This window comes from Euleptes europaea, chromosome 1, assembly GCF_029931775.1.
Source record: "Euleptes europaea isolate rEulEur1 chromosome 1, rEulEur1.hap1, whole genome shotgun sequence".
NCBI lineage: Eukaryota > Metazoa > Chordata > Lepidosauria > Squamata > Sphaerodactylidae > Euleptes > Euleptes europaea.
In genome coordinates, this window is record NC_079312.1 from 122,454,860 (window position 1) to 122,477,221 (window position 22,362).

General features: G+C 39.8%; 1 protein-coding gene across 1 annotated transcript in view; it reads left to right on the plus strand.

Moving 5' to 3' along the window:
• The first annotated feature begins 471 nt into the window (after positions 1 to 471).
• The window catches only part of LOC130479132 (myosin-4), a 32,206-nt gene continuing 10,315 nt past the window's right edge, over positions 472 to 22,362 (plus strand). The window contains exons 1-25 of the mRNA XM_056851471.1: positions 472 to 701; positions 1,095 to 1,238; positions 1,332 to 1,488; positions 4,166 to 4,193; positions 4,284 to 4,401; positions 4,493 to 4,585; positions 5,796 to 5,859; positions 5,947 to 6,045; positions 6,152 to 6,255; positions 6,363 to 6,501; positions 8,242 to 8,360; positions 8,517 to 8,666; positions 9,175 to 9,345; positions 16,187 to 16,493; positions 17,400 to 17,467; positions 18,084 to 18,171; positions 19,159 to 19,276; positions 19,592 to 19,715; positions 19,880 to 20,016; positions 20,109 to 20,364; positions 20,875 to 21,117; positions 21,214 to 21,390; positions 21,476 to 21,621; positions 21,740 to 21,830; positions 21,922 to 22,311. Coding sequence (XP_056707449.1) covers positions 495 to 701; positions 1,095 to 1,238; positions 1,332 to 1,488; positions 4,166 to 4,193; positions 4,284 to 4,401; positions 4,493 to 4,585; positions 5,796 to 5,859; positions 5,947 to 6,045; positions 6,152 to 6,255; positions 6,363 to 6,501; positions 8,242 to 8,360; positions 8,517 to 8,666; positions 9,175 to 9,345; positions 16,187 to 16,493; positions 17,400 to 17,467; positions 18,084 to 18,171; positions 19,159 to 19,276; positions 19,592 to 19,715; positions 19,880 to 20,016; positions 20,109 to 20,364; positions 20,875 to 21,117; positions 21,214 to 21,390; positions 21,476 to 21,621; positions 21,740 to 21,830; positions 21,922 to 22,311 — 3,738 coding nt within the window. The 5' untranslated portion in view covers positions 472 to 494. The remainder of the gene's footprint in view (positions 702 to 1,094; positions 1,239 to 1,331; positions 1,489 to 4,165; positions 4,194 to 4,283; positions 4,402 to 4,492; positions 4,586 to 5,795; positions 5,860 to 5,946; positions 6,046 to 6,151; positions 6,256 to 6,362; positions 6,502 to 8,241; positions 8,361 to 8,516; positions 8,667 to 9,174; positions 9,346 to 16,186; positions 16,494 to 17,399; positions 17,468 to 18,083; positions 18,172 to 19,158; positions 19,277 to 19,591; positions 19,716 to 19,879; positions 20,017 to 20,108; positions 20,365 to 20,874; positions 21,118 to 21,213; positions 21,391 to 21,475; positions 21,622 to 21,739; positions 21,831 to 21,921; positions 22,312 to 22,362) is intronic.

A 22,362-nucleotide genomic window follows, 5' to 3' on the forward strand; every position in this document is an offset into this window, starting at 1 on the left:
GGCCAAAGCGGCCATTTTCTCCAGGTGATCTGATCTCTATCGGCTGGAGATCAGTTGTAATAGCAGGAGATCTCCAGCTATTACCTGGAGGCTGGCAGCCCTACTGACAAAACTGTTATGGAGAGCTTTGGGGAAGCCTGAGCCTGGGCAAAGGGGGAATACCCTGCTGGTGGAGGCATAAGTTGTTTTTATATCGATTGTTTTAATGTTTGTTTTATCAAATTGTTTTATATTGTTGTTACCTGTCTTTGGTCATCAAATTCTCAGGAGAAAGGTGGCCATATATACAGATTTTAAATGAAGATAAATAAATGAATACAAACTTAGTTACAAGCAGTTTAATGAAATGCCTGACACCCACATGCCTTTTCAACACTTTTCACCATATGTCAGTCTTATGAATGTAAGATACTTATATACAGGGGCACTATAATGGTGTGATCCTCACGTGAGCTATTTTTCTCTTCACTAGTGTTCTTTGCTAAGCCACAGCCATGTCTTCCGACGCTGAGATGGCAGCCTTCGGGCCAGCGGCTCCTTTCCTCCGCAAGTCAGAAAAGGAGAGAATTGAGGCTCAAAATAAGCCATTTGATGCCAAGACATCAGTCTTTGTGGTGGATCCAAAGATCTCTTTTGCAAAAGGTGTTGTCCAAAGCAGGGAAGCAGGGAAGGTCACAGTTAAGAAAGAAGGTGGTTCAGAGGTGAGTAGAGACACGTCAACTTTTATAGAAAAACATGATGGTTGACTTTGTTCTGCCCTTCATGCTTCTAGAGCCAGCACGGGGTAGTGGTTAAGAGCGATGGACTCTAATGTGGAGAACTGGGTTTGATTCCTCACTCCTCCACATGAGCGGCAGACTCTAATCTGGTGAACCGGGTTGGTTTCCCCACTCTTACTTATGAATCCAGCTGGACTAGTCACAGTTCTCTCCGAACTCTCTCAGCCCCACCTACCTCACAAGGTGTCTGTTGTGGGGAGAGGAAGGAAAGCCAATTGCAAGCTGGTTTGAGTCTCCTTAAAGGTAGAGAAAATTGAGGTATAAAAACCTACTCTTCTTCTTCTTCTAGCTGAATGATCTTTTGTTTCATTGCAGTCTGTGACTGTTAAGGACGACCAGGTTTTTCCTATGAACCCTCCCAAATATGACAAAATTGAGGACATGGCCATGATGACCCATCTCAATGAACCTGCTGTCCTGTATAACCTCAAAGAGCGTTATGCAGCCTGGATGATCTACGTGAGTACAGTCCGAAGCTTCCTATAATATGCGTCGTTTCGAACCTTATTTTACAGGGAAGCCAATTTACTATCTGCTTCCCTCCTCCCCCAGACTTACTCAGGTCTCTTCTGCGTCACCGTCAATCCCTACAAGTGGCTGCCAGTGTACAACCCTGAGGTGGTAAACGCCTATAGGGGCAAAAAGCGTCAAGAGGCGCCTCCCCACATCTTCTCCATCTCTGACAACGCCTATCAGTTCATGTTAACTGGTGAGTAGGTCAACCTAAAGTAGGGTGGCCAGGTCCTCCCTGGCTACTGGTGTGTGTGTGTGTGTGAGGGGGGGAGAATGGCCATCTCCAGGTTGGAAAACTCCTGGAGATCTGAGGGTGGAGTCTGGGGAGGACAGGGATTTCAGTGGGGTACAATGCCATAGAATCCACCTTTCAGAGCATCCATTTTCTCCAGAGGAACTAGGGTTGCCAGGTCCCTCTTCTCAACCGGCGGGATATTTTGGGGCGGAGCCTGAAGAGGGTGGGGTTTGGGGAGGGGAGGGACTTCAATGCCATAGAGTTCAATTGCCAAAGCTGCCATTTTTCTCCAGGTGATCTGATCTCTATCGGCTGGAGATCAGTTGAATTAGCAGGAGATCTCCTGCTACTACCTGGCAGTTGGCAACCCTAAGGGGAATGATCTCTGTAGTCTGAAGGTGAGCTGTAATTCCACCCTGCCTGGTGGAATAGCTTATCTAGTGAGACCAGGGCCCTGCGAGAGCTTAAAGAGTTCTGCATGGCCTATAAAATAGAGCTATTCCTCCAGGCCTATGGTTGAGGCCAGCTACGGTTCCCTATATATAAATGCTGGCCTCCCTAATCTCCCTGCTTGCCTAGCTGAAGTTTGTGTTTTGTGTTACACTCTAGAGGCATATTATTTATATGATTTTATAGGGCTATTTTAAAATGTTTTAATGCTTTTACTGATTTAATGGGACATTTATATTTTGTAAGCCACCCGAAACCGAGTTTTGGCTGGGGAGAATGGGGTAATAAGTGGAAATAATAAATAAATAAATAATTCTGGGGGATCTCTAGGCCCCACCTGGAGGCTGGCATCCCTAACCTAAAACAAAACAATGATATATTGCCAGTTTCCTAGAATGAGTTACTATCCTTTCCAGAAAGTCTAATGTGCGAGCAGTTGTAGCATGAGCAGTTGCAGCAAAAGATTATATCTCTGGTGATCATATAAAGAAAAACATATTTATTGATTGATTGATTTTATTTAAAATGCTTCTGTCATGCCTTTTCATGCAAAGAAGGTGCCCAAGACAGCAAATATCAAAAACATTTCAACAGGATTAAAATGAAATACATATAATATAATTCAATAAAACATAAACACATATGTTTATAAAACATAAACACACATGAGACCCTAATCAAGCCTCTTATACAGAATGGCAGAATAGACGTCTCTTCCCAATTTTGGTGATATTGGCACGAGGTACTTCTTGAAACTTGAGGAAAGCTCTGAAATGGGGATTTTACCGGAAGCCCATTGCGTCTGATATTTATTCCGTGCTATATTTGGACTTTGCCATTCTGGATTGTCCACCATCGTATACCTGACTTGTTCTTGTACACCTTACTTTTTGTATTCTTTGTGTATTAACCTCCAGGTACTAGCTGGAGATCTCCTGCTATTACAACTGATCTCCAGCTGATAGAGATCAGTTCACCTGGAGAAAATGGCCGCTTTGGCAATTGGACTCTATGGCATTGAAGTCCTGCCCTTCCCCAAACCCTGCCCTCCTCAGGCTCCACCCCAAAAACCTCCCACCAGTGGGAAAGAGGGACCTGGCAACCCTATATGCACACATAACACCAAAACCAGGAAGGAAGGCTAACAGTTATTGGGGTATGCTAAACAACAAAAGAAAGAAAGGAGCATCTAAATTCTAATTGCAATGCAGCAACATTTCAGAACAGTATTCTTCTATGTTGTTTTGATAGCATATTGCAATATTAGCGTCAACTTAAAATTAAGTACTCTACATGGCAAGATCTTGCTTTGAAGGAAGAGTTATAAAGTGCACAGAAATGGGAGCAGTACCCAGGATTCAATTTTATGGCAAACATGCTAGAAGAAAAAGTGTTAAACATTATTTTGAATAAACCATTGTCCTTTTTTTCTTTCCTCTTTTTGCATTGAAATGCTCTAACATCGAAATCAATACATGAGGTTTTTAAAAAGTTCAGATTAAGGCCTCTTTCAAACTGCCTTTATAATCTGTTTGAGCAGCCGGTTGCAAATGGATTTTTTGTATCATTTTAGGCACAACCATTTTGGCTCCTGGCTGCTAACGGATTCCACCCCCTTTATTCTAATAAAGGTTTTTGAATTTGAATTTGATTTGGATTCCACCCCCCCACACCTTTTTAGAGAAAGATGGTTTTGTTCTGTTGTCATCATGGGGCTCAGCCATTTTTTAAAGAAAGCAGCTTTCTCCTGTTTTCAGTTCTTCCTTGCGCTTCTGAATTGCTGCAGTGTGCTGTTTAAAATGTCTGGAGCCCTTCCGAAAAGACCACTCTTCCCCCCCTTCTTTTTCCTTTTTTTGTGGGGGCAGGGGAACGTTCTAAGATTAGTGTTATAGTGCTGTAGCGTTACAGCACCATAGCAATTCAAAGTGCTATACCACCAGCATTTGGATGTGTTGGATTGCTATGGTGCTGTAATGCTATAGCACTATAACGCTAAACTTAGAGATGGCTCATAGACAGATTGAAACGAGCTATATGAAACATCCCTGTATCACTTCACTCAGAATCGGGCCAACAACAGATAACGGTTTAGAATGGTAATCTGAAAGGGGCCTAAATCATTATAATCTAAGATTAGCAAACAATCCAAATATATTTTAAAAACCAAATATGTGATTTTTTTTTCTAGATCGTGAGAATCAGTCAATCCTTATCACGTAAGTATATTTCTGCTCTAGCTGATAGCAAGTTTAGTGTGCAGTTCACTACTTTACAGTGTACTGTTTTCCATCTGCTTGTCTTGATAGTGGAGAATCTGGTGCTGGAAAGACTGTGAACACAAAACGTGTCATTCAGTACTTTGCAACAATTGCAGCAGTTTCTGATAAGAAGAAGGAAGAACCACAACAGACAGGCAAGCTAAAGGTGAGAAATGGATCTCAGAGAAGCTGATACTTTCCATTTTGTTAACTACTATGACTTTAAACTAGATAACTTGGCAATAATACTTTTGCAGGGGACCCTTGAAGATCAAATCATCAGTGCTAACCCCTTGCTAGAAGCCTTTGGGAATGCCAAAACTGTGCGGAATGACAACTCCTCCCGCTTCGTAAGTCTTATTTTCAAAAATGAATTTTGAGTGTATCAGTGAGTAGACTGCTTTTGCTGTATTTGTTGGACGATTTACCCTGCCTTGCCTACATTGGGGAAGCTAAAAACCAACCACTGAAAATACGTTTGCAGTTATATGACATTTCTAACATAATACAATGATAAACTGATTTAAGAATAGTAAAGCCCTGGGCTTAAAAATGGAAAATATTAATTCTAGATAGCAGAAAGAGACAAATACCAGTTTATACAAGCATAAGGTTATACTCTTCTCCTTTCCTAAAAATATCCTCTATAATTCAAGGTAGTGTAAATATAGGGGTTCTGTGTTTGGGGCTGGGACAACATATGCAGCATACCACCGTTGAATGCTAGCCCATGAAACAAAACTATCAGTAGTGCAGAAAGATAACCTTAAATTCCTAGAGGTACTCTGGTAATTAAAGGCGTTTTATTGGCCAAAACGCATGGTCCCTTAAGCCACTTTATTCCCCGTTTCAGCCAGGATCAAATTTACCGGGGCTGGGGAGGGAACTGTATGCATTACCTTGAAAAGCAGGGACGAAACTATGCCAATCGATCCATGTAAAAAGAAAATGCGGGAGACATGAAGTTCCTTTTTAGTTTGGCACACACCCCATGCCCCCAGTGATTAGTCGTTTCAGATTGACCAATGAGGGCCTTCCCTGCCCCAGGAAACAACCAATCACCGGGGGCGGAGGTGTTGCAAGCTAAACAGGAACTGTGGACATCTCCCGCATTTTCTGTTTACATGGATGGATTTTGCACACAGTTTCGTCCCTGCTTTTCAAGGTAATGCGTACAGTTTCCCCCCAGCCAGGGTAAATTTGATCCTGGCTGAAACGGGGAATACAGCGGGTTAAGGGACCATGCGTTTTTGGCCATTATGTTATGTTGTTTGTGCATGTTTGGGGCTGTGCCCAAAGCACACTCCAGTCATGTGGCTCTTTTGGTCAATGGGAATTGGGAATGTGGCACTCCATGATCGACAGAGTAAGTACCAATGTAATAGATAGTCCTGTTTTATCTGTTGAATGCTTTACTTTTATTTAGTACATATTGACAACAGATTAAGGTACAGCATTATAATTATATTTCAAATTCTGGGAAAGCACTCTGCAGTTTAGAAAACTCATGCAAAATCTGTCTCTAACATTTTGTAATTAAGTACTATTTTTCCCCTTTAGGGCAAATTCATCAGAATCCACTTTGGTACTACAGGCAAACTGGCTTCTGCTGATATTGAAACATGTAAGGAAATTAGCCGGAAATCCAACCCTCTGTACTTCCCCCTTTTTCTTTTCTGTTTTGGCTAATTGTACTTCATTGCCTTACTAGATCTGCTGGAGAAGTCCAGAGTTACTTTCCAGCTAAAAGCTGAAAGAAGCTACCACATATTTTATCAAATCATGTCCAATAAGAAGCCAGAACTGATTGGTAAGAGGCATAATTTTTGGTGATGGCTGCTAATGAACTTTTAGCTCTAATGCTTGATTGCATGATGAATGAAAATAAATCTGTGTCTATTTTTCTTTTTATGCAGAGATGCTTCTGATTACTACCAACCCTTATGACTTTCATTTTGTCAGTCAGGGTGAGATTACTGTAGCCAGCATCGATGACCAGGAAGAGCTGATGGCAACAGATGTAAGTAACTTCCAGAACTGTTAAGATTCAAGTTCAGTAGCATCTTAGAGACCAACAAGAATATTAACCTCTCTAGGCAGAAATCTGATAGTTGATTCACTTGACAGGAAGCCATTGACATTCTGGGTTTCAACCCTGAAGAAAAGACAGCCATCTACAAGCTTACAGGAGCTGTAATGCACTATGGGAACATGAAGTTCAAGCAGAAGCAGCGTGAGGAGCAGGCTGAGCCAGACGGCACCGAAGGTATTTAGAAGACTTGTGGAGGGTTCTCAGATATTCTGGTCATTTACGCATGGTCGCTGTAGCCTCCTTTATTCCCCATTTCAGACAGGATCAAAGTAACCTGGGTTCGGGGAAACTGTTTGCATTGGCTGGAATGATCAGGGATGAAACTGTGTGCTAACGGAGGCATGAATACAAAAAAGCTGTCTCCCAAATTCAAATCAAGTCCCACCCTTTTAAATGCTGCTCTGTAATTGGCTTACCTCGTGAGAGAAGACTTCCTCCCCCCACAGACCCAACTGCCGCATAAAAAAGCATTTTAAGAACAAAAAACAAAAAACGGAGCTACCTGAAAGAAGGGGGCGGGGGAGAAGCCTCATTTTTAAAAAGCCTTTCTTTTGCTCAGAAAGAGCTCCGAGGTAGCAGGAAGCACACGAATCCCTGCCTCTTTACACACTGCTTCAGGATTGGCTGTGAGAGAAGCCAATCTTCTGTGCTTCCCCTGTTTAGCTATCTGTACGCTGCCTTGAAAAGGGGTTTGGAAAAGGGTGGGGCGAAGCTCAACCCGAGAAAGTTGTACTCTTGCTCGGTGATTCTGGAATGAGCCAGGATGAACAGTTTAATTCGGGCCAGAAGAGGAATGAAAAAAGCCGGGTTCATTTTGCGTTGAAACAGGGTTGAGCTGACAAGGAATGAGGTAACTTGCATACAGAAAAATTTGATCCTGGCTGAAACAGGGAATAAAGGAGGTTAAAGCGACCATGCATAAATGACCTCTGTGGAACGCTGTAGTAAGCCAAAGTGAAAACACTCAGTTGGGAAGTCACAGAATTTAGGCTCCCCTAATACTGTAATAATTACATGATTGTAATATAGGTTGCCAACCTCCAGGTACTAGCTGGGGATCTCCTGCTATTACAACTGATCTCCAGCTGATAGAGATCAGTTCACCTGGAAAAAATATTCGCTTCGGCAATTATACTCTATGTCATTGAAGTTCCTCCCCAAACCCCGCCCTCATCAGGCTTCACCCCAAAAACCTCCTGCCGGTGGCGAAGAGGGATCTGGCAACCCTATTTTAATAGTTGTAAAGACCTCTCCCTTGGGCACAAATCTAAATCTTGCTTACTTGTTACAGTCTATGTGATCTATTTGCAAAATAACCATGGGTATTTGGCAATAGGAGAAAGGTTTTTCTTCCAGAGGTGGTTGGATGCAAAGGTGCCCTTACACATGTGGGAAGTATTCTCTGCTCGTGGAAAGGCTGTTTTATACCTCATATTGGACTCCTGTGTGAGAATTTTTTTTTTTATTGTGCAGTTAACGATTGATGGTTGGACAGAGTTATTGGATGGGATATCAAAGAATATGAGATGTCATTTTTCTAGATAATAATTAAAAGAATAGGGCCAGCTATTTTCTTTATTTCACATTGTCCCTTTCCATCTTAATACTGGGCTCAGTGTTGCATGCATAGTGTTCCCCCCTTTTATCCTCACAGAATCCTGTGAAGTAGATTACCCTGAGACATAATCACTCAGTCGACATTATGACTGACCAGTCTGATTTCCCTGGTAGAAGTCCAAAACCAACCACAACACCACACTGCCTCTTAAAGTTTAAAATTATGGAGTATACCATATCTTTGATTTTTATTATGTCCATGATGTCACATTATATGACTGCTATGTGATATTGACATCAAAATTATCATTGACTAATTAATGTTCTTGTGTTGATATATCATTCCTCATTATTCAGTTGCTGACAAGGCTGCCTACCTCATGAACCTCAACTCAGCAGACCTGCTTAAAGCTCTGTGCTATCCTCGAGTCAAAGTTGGCAATGAATATGTCACCAAAGGCCAAACTGTCCAGCAGGTGATGTCCCATTAGACAAAACCCTTGGCTTAATTTGACTGTCAGTAGTTTACTGCCTGAGGAAAAAGGCATCAAACAGTGGTTTAATGAAAAGAGTAAAACAGACACTTCCCTCTTCTGTATATGATGGCTCCTGTCTTTATTTGGTCTTTCTAGGTGTACAATAATGTGGGCGCTCTGGGAAAAGCTGTCTATGAGAGGATGTTCTTATGGATGGTTGTTCGTATTAATCAGCAACTGGATACAAAGCAACCCAGACAATACTTCATTGGCGTGCTGGACATTGCTGGCTTTGAGATCTTTGATGTAAGGAAATAGCCAGAAAATTAAAAAAAATATAATACTATAAGGGAAACATTTTGACGAAATCAATGTTATATCACATTATGAAAAGCTAGGTATGACTTCCCTACTCTAAGCCTACATCTGTAACTGCCAGACCAATTCATATCTTAAAAAAAAAAAGATTATAGCATAATAGAACATTTGTACATCCTTCAAAATGTAATAGAAAGTTGGGATTGATTTTACTGAGTAAACATCTTGTTATGCGAGACAATATTCGCAGACAGGAACAGATGAAGGAACTGAAACATACAGAGCTACATAGATTTAGATTTAACCATAAACATGCAAACATCTCATAAGGCTGAAAAAAGTCTGCATAAACATTTAATTGGTGCATGCTATGGACAAGTATCTGTAGATATTCCACAAGAAGAGAGAGTTGATGAGACAAGTCTAGGACTTGTCCTTGGTGAGTCACACTGAGTGTTAACATAATAAAAATAAGTCTCTTCTCTTTTTTTTGTAGTACAATAGCTTGGAGCAGCTATGTATCAACTTCACCAACGAGAAACTGCAACAGTTTTTCAACCATCACATGTTTGTACTAGAACAAGAGGAGTACAAGAAAGAGGGAATTGAATGGGAGTTCATTGACTTTGGAATGGACCTGGCTGCCTGCATAGAACTCATTGAGAAGGTATCTTCAGTAGTACAAACGTGCAACATCCTTTGAAATCTAGGCTTCATATGTATAACTAGAGTCATGCAGCCCTTCAGTAAGTATAATTTTCTGCACAGTAGAGAGCTGCTGACGGAGGAAAGGTAGGTTTGCCAACCTCCAGGTACTTGGCAGCACAGGAGCTCTGATATTTACAACACAATAATTATCCTAAATGTGATTTATTGGCATTAACTTCATGCCAAGACAACTCATAAAGGATGTGATATCTATACAACAGTGAACCACCCACAAAAATAATAAGAAATCACAAAATCAACCAAAAAACAACAATGTCTTATAACATGGGCATATCTGAGCTCCCGTGCTGCCAGTTTTCTTAAATTGTCTCTAACTTTGGCACAGGTGTTTCCTATTGATTGTAACCTCCAGGTACTAGCTGGAGAGCTCTTGCTATTACAACTGATCTCCAGCCGATAGAGATCAGTTCACCTGGAGAAAATGGCCGCTTTGGCAATTGGACTCTATGGCATTGAAGTCCCTCCCTCCCCCAACCCTCATCTTCCTCAGGCTCCGCCCCAAGAATCTCCAGGTATTTCCCAACCCGGAGCTGGCAACCCTAAGGAATGGTGGATGGGTGGTGTGGCAGCAGGTAACTTGAATGCACAGAGCAATGTAGCAAGATATTCCTGATATTTTACACCAGTTTTACTCTTTGCAATCTTATACTTGGAGGCTTTTCTGTCCAGCCTTCTTTTTGTGCAAATCTGATGCTAAATAGGATACAAGTATCTGTTACTGCGGACTCACAATTTCCTGGAACTTGCTGAGAAAATATGATTCCACTTCAATCTTCAGTAATCAATGGTGATGGTGCTTTGCAGAATTGTGCATGTGCAAACGTAATGGGCACCATAACATTATTTTACACTTATTATTGTTTGGCTAATAATAAGGTATTTATAACATTTTTCCTATGGCATAGTATTATGTGCAGGTAGAGTGGCAACAAGATGCCTCTTACATGTTGGGCAATGAGTGGGAGGTTGGAGAGGGCTATTGAAGACAATTATACCACTCTGTGTGTGCGTTAAGTGCCGTCAAGTTGCTTCCGACTCATGGTGACCATATGAATCAATGTCCTCCAAAATGTCCTATCTTTGACAGCCTTGCTCAGATCTTGCAAATTGAGGGCCGTGGCTTCCTTTATAGAGTCAATCCATCTCTTGTTGGGTCTTCCTCTTTTCTTGCTGCATGATTGTCTTTTACAGTGACTCTTGTCTTCTCATAATGTGACCAAAATATGATAGCCTCAGTTTAGTCATTGTAGCTTCTAAGGTCAGTTCAGGACTGATTTGATCTATAACCCAATGATTTGTTTTTTTGGCCGTCCACGGTATCCATAACACTCTCCTCCAACACCACATTTCAAAGGGATCTACTTTCTTCCTATCAGCTTTCTTCAATGTCCAGCTTTCACACCCAGCTGGGTACCAAGGTTGGGTAGAAAGAAAGAAAAATATATGTATATAAATTCTGAAAATATAATTTATTTGAAGTGCTATGTAAAGGTTAAAAATATTTAAAAACATTAAAATAGCACATATTTTACCGGTATACCAAACACGTTTCGACCTATTGGGCCTTCATCAGTGGTTAATTAAAACCCATGTTAAGCCTGCACACATTTACAGAAATAAATACATACATACATACATACATACATACATATTTATTTATTTATTTCTGTAAATGTGTGCAGGCTTAACATGGTTTTAATTAACCACTGATGAAGGCCCAATAGGCCGAAACACGTTTGGTATGTGGTTACAGATATCAACCCCAGGAATCTTTCTACCCAACCTTGAGTAACCAGCTTCCGTTTTCAGGTTGGGTTTTATTCTCCTCTTTTTTCTTCCACAGCTTTCACACCCATAAATTGTAATAGGGAATGTGATGGCATTAATTAACTTCATCTTGGTGGCCAGCAACACATCCGTACACTTCAGAATCTTTTCTAGCTCCTTCATGGCTGCCCTTCCCAGTCTCAATGTCCTTCTGATTTCTTGGCTGCAGTCTCCCTTTTGGTTGATGATGAAGCCAAGGAATAGAAAGTCTTCAACAATTTCTATTTCCTCATTGTCAACCTTAAAGTTGTGTAATTCTCCTGTAGTCATTACTTTTGTCTTCTTGATGTTCAGCTGTATTCCTGTTTTGGTACTTTCTCTTTGAACTTTCAGCAGTACTTGTTTCAAGTCTTCGCTATTTTCTGCCAGTAACGTAGTATCATCGGCATATCTCAAATGGTTAATGTTCCTCCCTCCAATTTTCACTCCACCTTCATCTAAATCTAATCCATTTTTCCTAATGATATGTTCTGCATACAGATTGAAGAGATAGGGAGATAAAATACATCCTTGTCTAACTCCTTTGTCAATTGGAAACCATTCTGTTTCTCCATATTCTGTTCTAACTGTGGCCTCTTGTCCACAGTACAGGTTGCGCATCAAAACGATCAGATGTAGTGGCACACCCATTTCCTTTAAAACCAGCCATAGCTTTTCATGATCCACTACCTTGGTGATAATTTGGAAGCTATGTTCCATAGTTTTCCAATGTTGGCTTGTGCACACTTTGCTGGTTCCTGACTGACAGAAATCACTTTTTGGCCAATGGGGATCACATTTCATGTGCAGTGTTTCCTAAATTTCTGTTTTTCACAAAGCGTATAACGTAGGGTTGCCTCCAGGTTCTAGCCGGAGATCTCCTGCTACTACAACTGATCTCCAGCTGATAGAGATCAGTTCACCTGGAGAAAATGGCCACTTTGGCAATTGGACTCTATGGCATTGAAGTCCCTCCCCTTCCCAAACCCCACCCTCTTCAGGCTCCACCCCAAAAATCTCCCGCTGGTGGCGAAGAGGGACTTGGCAACCCTAGTATAATGGGCTTACCTGCATTCTCTTATCTTTCTGCCTTCCACAAAAGGAAAACCATTTGCCTGTTGACAGAGATGTTGATTTTTCACATGTATGGAAAAGTATAAAACATTTACAGGGCAATGCTAATCAGAGTCCTGAGTCCATTGACCTTCCATATTTTCTGAACTTGTAGAAAATGTTCTCTAATTACAAAAAACACTTGTTTGTTCAGTCAGTAGCCTTTCTACATGTATTGGCTATATAAACAAGGAATCATTGTGCTTTTTACTATGCAATGAAAGCTTTCCTTTTATTTTCAAATAGATTATTTTGAAATATCTTTAGGGTTATTGACCCTTGTAAAAGTCACAATGCAAATTAAGTAATTGTTTGACAGAGTTAGCACAGTGACATTTGTTTTCCTTTCTCTAGATTTAATAGCTATTAGCTATTCATCTACCATTTCACACTTTTAAAAAAGTGAAAATGAAGATTAATTTATTCTCGACACTCTAAGCAGAAAAGTTGCCACATCTCTCATACAATTCACCAACCTACTTGATAGATTTTTCGCAGATTTTTCACATGTTCATAAGACCCTTAGTTCCCAAGTGGATCCTGTATCTCAGATTCTCTCTTCTAAGTGGGAACAGCATTAAGAAAAAGTTGTTGCCATAGCTAAGGTTAAATGAGAAACCCTGCTTAATTCCAGTTCCAGCTCCAGTGCAAAATGAATGCCTGTATGCAAATAAGCATTTAGGTGTAACTTGATTACAACTTTTGGAGTATCTTCAAGGCAGCCCCCCCCCCCCCCGCTTAATTTAAGGATTTCAACATTTCCAAGCTGGCCAGATGTTACAAAAAGGGAAGTAGTCAGTCTAATAAAATCTTTAAAACCAGGGAAATCTCCAGATTGTGACTATATTCCACCTGAAGTGCTTAAACTTTTTCCAATTTGGCAGGGTTCCTTTTTGGCACCTTTATTTACTGAGATAAATCAGTCCGGGAAATACCTGATAGTTGTAAATTAGCAATTATAGTTTATGGGTTTTTTTTTTTAAAAAAGGGAACAAGATGATTCAGCTAATTATCATTGTGTATGCTTACTCTCTGTTATTAAATGATTAAATGATGAGAACTCTAATAAAAAATTAGCAGAAGATCCTACCATGGATGCAACAAGAGTCATACGTACGGTAGTGCATGAGGCATAAGCACAGGATTATATTTCAAAACGTTTAGCAGATTACCTCATCAATAAATATCCCCGTGTACCAGTCTTTTATTGTTTACCTAAGATCCACAAAAATGTATTTCCTCCACCAGGAAGGCCTATTGTTTCTGGATCGGGATCTTTACTAGAGCCTCTAGCGGTTTATTTAGAAAGTCATTTGCACCCTTTTTCAATTCAAACAGATTCATATATAATGGACACTAAACATTTCATACAGTAGGTAGAGGGGATAGAAATTCCTAAGGGTTACATATTAGCATCTATAGATGTGAACGCTTTATATACCAGTATTCCTTTAGATGAGATTAGGTATGTCATTGCAGATCTATTACCAACACGGAGTTCCCCACAAACCCCACTAGTTTTCTTTTGGATCATTTGGATATAATTTTGGAGAAAAATTATTTTAGGTTTGACTCACAATTTTTTTTTACAGATTAAAGGGGTATCAATGGGCTCTTCTTGTGCTCCTTCTATAGCTAATATTATTATTATTATTTAGAATAAATACATATTTGATCATGGCTTATTCAGACAACATATACACACCTTTATTCGTTTCATTGATGATATTTTTATTTTTATTCGTGACAAGGAATTATTTGAACAATTTGTGGGTTGGCTTAATGCCATAATAATATAAAATTTACAGGAAATGCCTCGATTTCTTCTGTCCCTTTTTTGGACACCGAGGTATATATTGGAGATAATTCTCGATTAAGTGTACGCCCGTATAAAAAGAAAACAGACACTAATGCATTATTGAATTACAATTCCTTTCAACCTGTACAGTTAAAGAACAGTCTTCCTTATAGTAAATTTATTAGACTCAAAAGAAATTAAACTAATGAGAGGGATATTCAGAAAGCTGCTACAGACTTATCTACATCATTGATAAGGAGGGGCTATCCACAACGAATAATAAATAATGCACTCAGGAGGGTCCAACATATAGAATGTGATCAAATATTGTCCAGTAGAGTAAAAAAAGTGGACAATTCACTTACCTTTTTTTTGGAGTACACACATTTGACACCAGCAATAAAGAAAATTATTTACAACAATTGGCATATATTGAACACAATACCAGGTTGTGATAAAATGCCTAAAATAGGTTTAAGGAAAACTGGAGCTATTAGGGAACAGTTAATAAGGTCAGATTTCAGAGTAATTAATAACCCGCAACCAGTAGTTACAGGGCATCACCGCTGTGGACGTTGTGTAAATTGTGCTCTATCCCTTCCCGTCAAAGAATTTGCATGCACGCAAACAGGCTTTCGTTTCACTCTCAAATCATTTACCAATTGTGACTCTTAGAGAGTGATTTACATAATTAAATGTGCCTGCAATTTAATTTTCGTGGGTAAAACATCAAGGTCACTAAAATATAGGATTGGGGAGCATTGCTCCAGAATCCGCAATCGGGTCCTGGAGGCACCAATGGTCCCACATTTTCTTGAGAAAGGCCATAGGGATACGGATATGCAATTTGGCAACTATGTAAGGATAGTAATATTGATGTAGAACGAATGTTATGCCAACAGGAGGCTAAATTTATCCATCTATTTCGATCTATTTATCCATATGGATTGAATTCTTCTTTAGATTTGTCTAGTTATATTTAAGGGCTACCCTTTAAAAACACTCCCTGCTTGGATACACATAACATTAGATTAAACATAGTATAGGTTATAGTATATAAGTTAAGCATAGTGTAGGTTATAGTATGTAAGTTTTGAGGGATTTTTACCATGATGTAAATGGTTTTGAGGTAGGAGGTATTGGTAACACCTGTCACTAGGATCTCCATACATAGCATACGTACTCTGGCTTAGTAAATCAATGGACTAAGAGTCACATTCCAGGAGCTGCAAGATTGCTGCTGGGTGAGTTCATGATATCATTGCACTTGTGTGTGGTTTTAGTATTCAGTATAATATGTGTGTGATTACAGTATATATTGTATTATTCTAGATATATGGAATTAATTTTCTGAGGAAGCCCACGAAACAAGATATAGCCGGAATCTTGTCAAACTGGGACATTAACCCAGATTTTGGGTATTAAAGCATTTGCCTGAGCCAATTTTGCAAAAAAAGCCTATTTAGCAAAGAAAATCATATCGTTTGACAACACAGAGCTGTGAAGCACAGGTTTTGAAAGAGCGATGATCTGATTGGATAAGATCAACCAGCTGACTCGGAAGCAAGTACATCTTCATTGCTGCGCGTTAGGATCCATGCTGCCTCAGTGGAATTATTGCTTAAAACGTTTGACAAGTTTGGTTTATACAAGTTAGGATTAAGTATGGGATAATTGTTCCACAACAACACAGGGAAGCATTTTGTGTGTCTATATTATCCTGTAAAAAGTATATATCAACTTTCTTGAAGCATTCTGTGTGTCTATATTATCCTGTAAAAAGTGTATATCAACTTTCTAACATATTGTATAAAATATTATAAGTGTATATGACGGTTTTTCTTGTATATTGAGTGTATATATGTACTATTGTACATATGAAGGTTTTTCCTCTTAAAAAGTAAAAGAATTAAGTGTATTGGTGGCTGCGTACTGAATAATTCCCTAATCGGTGTTGCCAAATACTCTCTGTTATTGACAGTGACATTTAAAAATCAGTTGCTCCTATGTATCTGTACAAGATATGGGTAGCAAACTCTTTCTTTTCTTGTGTTTCTTGTAGCCAATGGGCATTTTCTCCATCCTAGAGGAAGAGTGCATGTTCCCCAAGGCGACTGACACATCTTTCAAGAACAAACTCTATGACCAGCACCTTGGTAAATCGAACAATTTCCAGAAGCCAAAACCTGCCAAAGGCAAAGCAGAGGCCCACTTCTCCCTGGTGCACTATGCTGGCACTGTAGATTACAACATCACCGGCTGGCTGGACAAGAACAAGGACCCCCTGAACGAAACTGTTGTGGGGCTGTACCAGAAATCATCCATGAAGACTTTAGCTGTACTATTTGCTGATCGCCCTGCAGATGCTGGTAATGACTCCATGGTCAATATTTGTATGTAAAGAGATCTTTATTGTGATGGGAATTTTTTTAGTATTTAAATGGAATGGAACTGAAATACAAGTTTTCACTATATTAGAGAAACATTATCACAACTTCATATCACATGATGGAACAATTAACTAAAGACCTTGTTAAAAATTAAAATGGCTGAATATGGGCAGAACATCCAACTAAGGAATTTGTAAAATGAAAATTCTATTCAAGAACCAATTAGATTTCCTTTGCTTTAGATACAGTATCAACACTTATTAGTTAATTTAAAACAAATCCACACTACTTGACCCATCAAACTGAATGCATCCCCTCAGTCAAATTTTAGCAGCTCCAAAGGGGTTTGGGAAACATTCTATATGTATTTATTTATTTAAAGTATTCATATGCTTGTCGTTTTCCTGATCATCTCAGGATCCACGGTGTTATCCACAGTATAAAAATTGATAAAACATTGTAACAGATATTTAAAAAATCTGAAAATATATTATGCCCCCTTCAGCAGGGTATGCCCTCTTTGCCCTGGCTCAGGCTGTACTAAAACCTCTTCAGAATACCTCTATTTGCAGTCTCCCTAGAGAACCAGTGTAGGAAAGCCAGTGTGGGAAAGTCCTTAGGAGCAGGCGCCATTGACATCATCTAGGAGGCTGTTCTAAAGGCATGGAGCATCTACTGAAAAGTCTCAATCCAGACTATTGCCGAATGTGCCTTAGGCAAGGGGGGAATAGACAGTAGACCTTGCTGGGAGGAGCAAAGCTACAGCACACAAACAGGGAAAAAGAAGTGTGGGCCACAGGTCATGAAAGCCTTTAAAGGGCTTTAAATATTACAAATATTTAAGACATCTAGGAACCACTGACATATTTTTAATGTGCATTTCAGAGGGTGGTAGCAAGAAAGGTGCCAAGAAGAAGGGTTCTTCTTTCCAGACGGTCTCTGCTCTTTTCAGGGTATAGTATAATCCCATAAAAAAAAATTTAGTTTGAAAAATGTATCATGAAATGCCATTTTCCATATTTTTGTGCATTTATATAAAAGCCTCCTTGGATGTTCTGAAGTAGACACTGAACCTGACTAAGTTAATGCAGTATCTTTCTTTAATTCGTTTTTGTCACAGAATTAAACTATTATGTTCACTTTATTCCATTCAAATCTGAAGAAAGTACATTGCATATCCATTAAAAAAAGCCTCTCTAAAATGAAAACATGGACACATTCATCTGTAAGGAAAAAACCCACATACATATTTATTGATATGCTTCAAAAACTACTTTACCTAAACCAGTTGTCCATGTCCTGCAGTTATGTATTGACATAAGATTAAATTCAAATAAGGAATGTGTGGTTTAGAACAGTTAGCAACCAAAACATTGTAAATCAGCACAGTAGTTCGTACTGCAATGGAGACAAGTTGTTCTTAAATGCAAATAGCAGGTTGTTTCCCTGACAATGTCAGATACCTCAGCCAAAACATCAAAAAAGGAGCTTTACCTGTGTGCATTAGGGATTTCTTGTAAACTACACTTGTTTGAATGGTTGCCCAAAATATTTGCTTCTGTCCTACAGGAGAACTTAAACAAACTGATGACTAATCTGAGATGCACTCACCCCCATTTTGTACGCTGCCTTATTCCCAATGAAACAAAAACACCTGGTAGGTATTGTGATGTATAGAGATGTAGGTAGGGTTGGCAGCTCCAGGTTGGGAAATACCTGGAGATTTGGGGGTGGAGCCTGAGGAGGACAGGTTTTGGAGAGGGAAGGGACTTCAATGCCATAGAATCCAATTGCCAAAGTGGCCATTTTCTCCAAGGGATCTCTGTTGCCTGGAGATCAGTTGTAATAGTGGGATATCTGTCATTCCTTAAAAGCATCAAAATTTAGCATAAATTTTGCTCATCAGTATTGAATCTCCAAAACGCCCGGCTGGCTGTTTCTTTCTCTGTCTCTGAGTGTCAGAGACACTAAATTTTGATGCTTTTAAGGAATGACCGTGAACTGGAAATCTTGGCTGATGAAGCTGCTTTGAGCAGTGAAAGCGTGGTTGTTAATCCGGACAGCGTTTCCAAGTTCCATTGCTATCTTGTACTGTAGCATATATCCTGTTAAGCTACATTGTCCCCTGTTTCATTACTATTTTTGCACTGTAGCAATATATTTTGCAGAGTTACATTGTCAACTTTAAGATTCCTGGCTACACAGCATCCTTGTTTGGTGGCACAAGAAAACTGTTTTGCTATACTGATAAAAAAGAGTGACTTTGTATAGCTATAATAATAAGAGAGTAAGAGAAAAAGATTTTACATATCCAAATGTTTAAGAGTATATAGAAAAATGAAAGTCTGATGACTTAAACAAATTTTGGGTTTCAAACCATTGTAATATTGTTTTGTATGTTCTTGTATGTTACATGTTAGTGACACATATATAGATTCACATTGCACTTCGTTGTTTTAGTGTGGTAATGTTGACACAGTAAATTGTTATACGTGAAATTGAATACTTGTGATTTTGTATAACCATTGAGAGCCCCTTACTATTCTTTACTACACCACCTGGAGGTTGGCAACCCTAGATGTAGGTATGACAGCATTTGCGCCTCTGTGGTTTGGTGCTAATTTCTGCTCTGATTTTTGTTAAGGTGCCATGGAACATGAGCTTGTACTGCACCAGCTAAGATGTAATGGTGTGTTAGAAGGCATCCGCATTTGCAGAAAAGGATTCCCCAGCAGAATAATTTATGCTGATTTCAAACAGAGGTGAGATTCGATCTCTTATGCAGCTTAATTCCACATGCTTTCTTCATGTAACTTTTTAAAGTATTTGATCTTTTTCAGTTTAATTCTGTGTGTGCTACAAGATTAGATTTGTTTAGATATCCCTTTTGAATGATTCCCCTCTCAAATCTGCCCTAAACATTCTCAGGGACAACAGGTATTTTATAACAGTCTTTGGAATTCAATTTTTTGCCAAAATAATTCCTTGACATGGTTTCCAGGACAAACCACTAGCACTGTTTTTAAAATAGCTAAATTTAACTGTGAGACATCCACATCTCCTGTTTCTTCACACAGATACAAGGTTCTAAATGCCAGTGCCATCCCAGAAGGCCAGTTTATTGATAGCAAGAAGGCTTCTGAGAAACTTCTAGGATCCATTGATGTAGACCACACCCAGTATAAATTTGGCCACACCAAGGTATTTTTTTTCTATATCCAAAAATGCAACATTTGGGGTTTTTGGGGCACTGTGAGCCATATTCTATCAACATTAATCACGTCCAATACAAATTTGGACATACCAAGTTATGGGCTATTTTTGATGCACACAATGAGAGATTTTGTAATATTTCTTTGCTTCAGGTGTTCTTCAAAGCTGGTCTCTTGGGTCTTCTAGAAGAGATGAGAGATGACAAGTTGGCACATCTGATTACTCGGACACAAGCTATGTGCCGTGGTTTCTTGTCACGGGTAGAGTACAAGAAAATGTTGGAGAGGAGGTATGAGCTCCACAATTACTTAGGAAGCACTACCAGAGTGCTTGGTTTGTTTATTACATGCTGCTTAATATATATTTTACCTTTGTTGACAGAGAGGCCATCTTTTCGATTCAGTACAATGTCCGGTCATTCATGAATGTCAAGACCTGGCCATGGATGAAATTGTTCTTCAAAATCAAGCCTCTACTGAAGAGTGCCGAGTCAGAGAAGGAGATGGCCAACATGAAGGAAGAGTTTCAGAAAACTAAGGAAGATCTTGCCAAGTCAGAGGCCAAACGGAAGGAACTGGAAGAAAAAATGGTGTCTCTGATGCAAGAGAAAAATGACTTGCAGCTCCAAGTCCAAGCTGTAAGCATTACTAGTGACAATATACATTTTTTGTTCTATTGATGTAAGTCTCAGTGGTATAGCTTAGAAATTCAAGCACTGCAGGGAAATTTCCAGAAGTAACAGGGGTTAACTAGGATTTTCCATAAATATGGCTACATTTAATAAATGAGTGTGTGAGAGAGCATTTAACATAGCCGGTGTTAAATGGTTTTTTGCCTGTAAAAGCATGAAGACATTAACCAGATATACTGATCAGTTTGAATCAGAATGCTTTGACTGGATGGGGTAACATAACTGGTGACCATTACATCACATCGCCCTATGCTTCCGTTTAGTCTCAACAAAGAAACTACCCTGGCCCCATTAATGTCAATGGTGGGAGCAAATCCATGTGTTATACTAGTAGACTGGTTCAAACCACTGAATCAGGTGATTGTGCACAAGAAATCTGCATGTGCCAGAGCATACATGAAGCTCTGTATCAGGGCAATGACACTGTTCTGGGAAACACATGTTTTTCATTGGTAGGAATCAGATGGCTTGGCAGATGCTGAGGAAAGATGTGACCAGCTGATCAAAACCAAAATCCAGTTGGAGGCCAAAATTAAGGAGCTGACTGAACGAGCAGAAGATGAAGAGGAAATGAATGCTGAGTTGACAGCCAAGAAGAGGAAGCTGGAAGATGAATGCTCAGAGCTGAAGAAAGACATTGATGATCTTGAGTTAACACTGGCCAAGGTTGAAAAGGAAAAGCATGCCACTGAGAACAAGGTAGTGCCCAGAATACAGTCAAATCCATAACAAATAGAATGAACTACTGTCACTGCATAATATGACTAAATTCTGGATCTATTTCCATTTTAAAAGGTGAAAAACCTTACTGAAGAGATGGCAGTTTTGGATGAAACCATTGCCAAACTGACCAAGGAAAAGAAAGCCCTCCAAGAAGCCCATCAGCAGACCTTGGATGACCTGCAAGCAGAAGAGGACAAAGTGAATACTCTGACCAAAGCAAAGACCAAGCTGGAGCAGCAAGTGGACGATGTGAGCACAATAATATGGGGAATAACAGCTATGAGTTGAAGGTGAATTTCTGTTGGCAGGGTCTTTATGACTTCTTTCTCTTCAGCTTGAAGGGTCACTGGAGCAAGAAAAGAAGGTTCGCATGGACCTTGAAAGAGCCAAGAGGAAGCTTGAAGGTGATCTGAAATTGTCACAAGAATCCTTAATGGATTTGGAGAATGATAAACAGCAGCTGGATGAAAAGCTGAAAAAGTAAGTATCATTTATTTGGAAGATTTTTGAGATGGTCATTGTATCACACATTTAATTAGGACTCTCTGTACCATACGTTGGATATGGACTCTCACGCATTATGTTTTGTCTTGAAAAGGAAAGACTTTGAAATCAGCCAACTGCAAAGCAAAATTGAAGATGAGCAGGCCTTAGGCTCTCAGCTTCAGAAGAAGATCAAGGAGCTACAGGCAAGTTACATCATGGTCTCCTTGGGACTGAGTGAATTAATTCATCAGGGAAGCAGGTTTGACTCTTAATGGTTGCTTCCTTTTTCCCCAGGCCCGTATTGAGGAACTGGAGGAAGAGATCGAGGCTGAACGTGCATCTCGTGCTAAAGCAGAGAAGCAGCGGTCTGATCTCTCTAGGGAACTTGAAGAGATTAGTGAGCGCCTGGAGGAAGCTGGTGGAGCAACTTCAGCTCAGATTGAGATGAACAAGAAACGTGAGGCAGAATTCCAGAAAATGCGCCGGGACCTTGAAGAAGCCACTCTGCACCACGAAGCTACAACTGCTGCCCTCCGCAAGAAGCATGCAGACAGCTCAGCTGAACTTGGGGAACAAATTGATAGCCTGCAGCGCGTGAAACAGAAGCTGGAGAAGGAAAAGAGTGAGCTGAAGATGGAGATTGATGACCTTGCCAGCAACATGGAATCTGTCTCTAAGTCTAAGGTATGCTTCAGCAGTTTGCCACCTTAGGCTCATGGCTGTTTTCATCCAGCT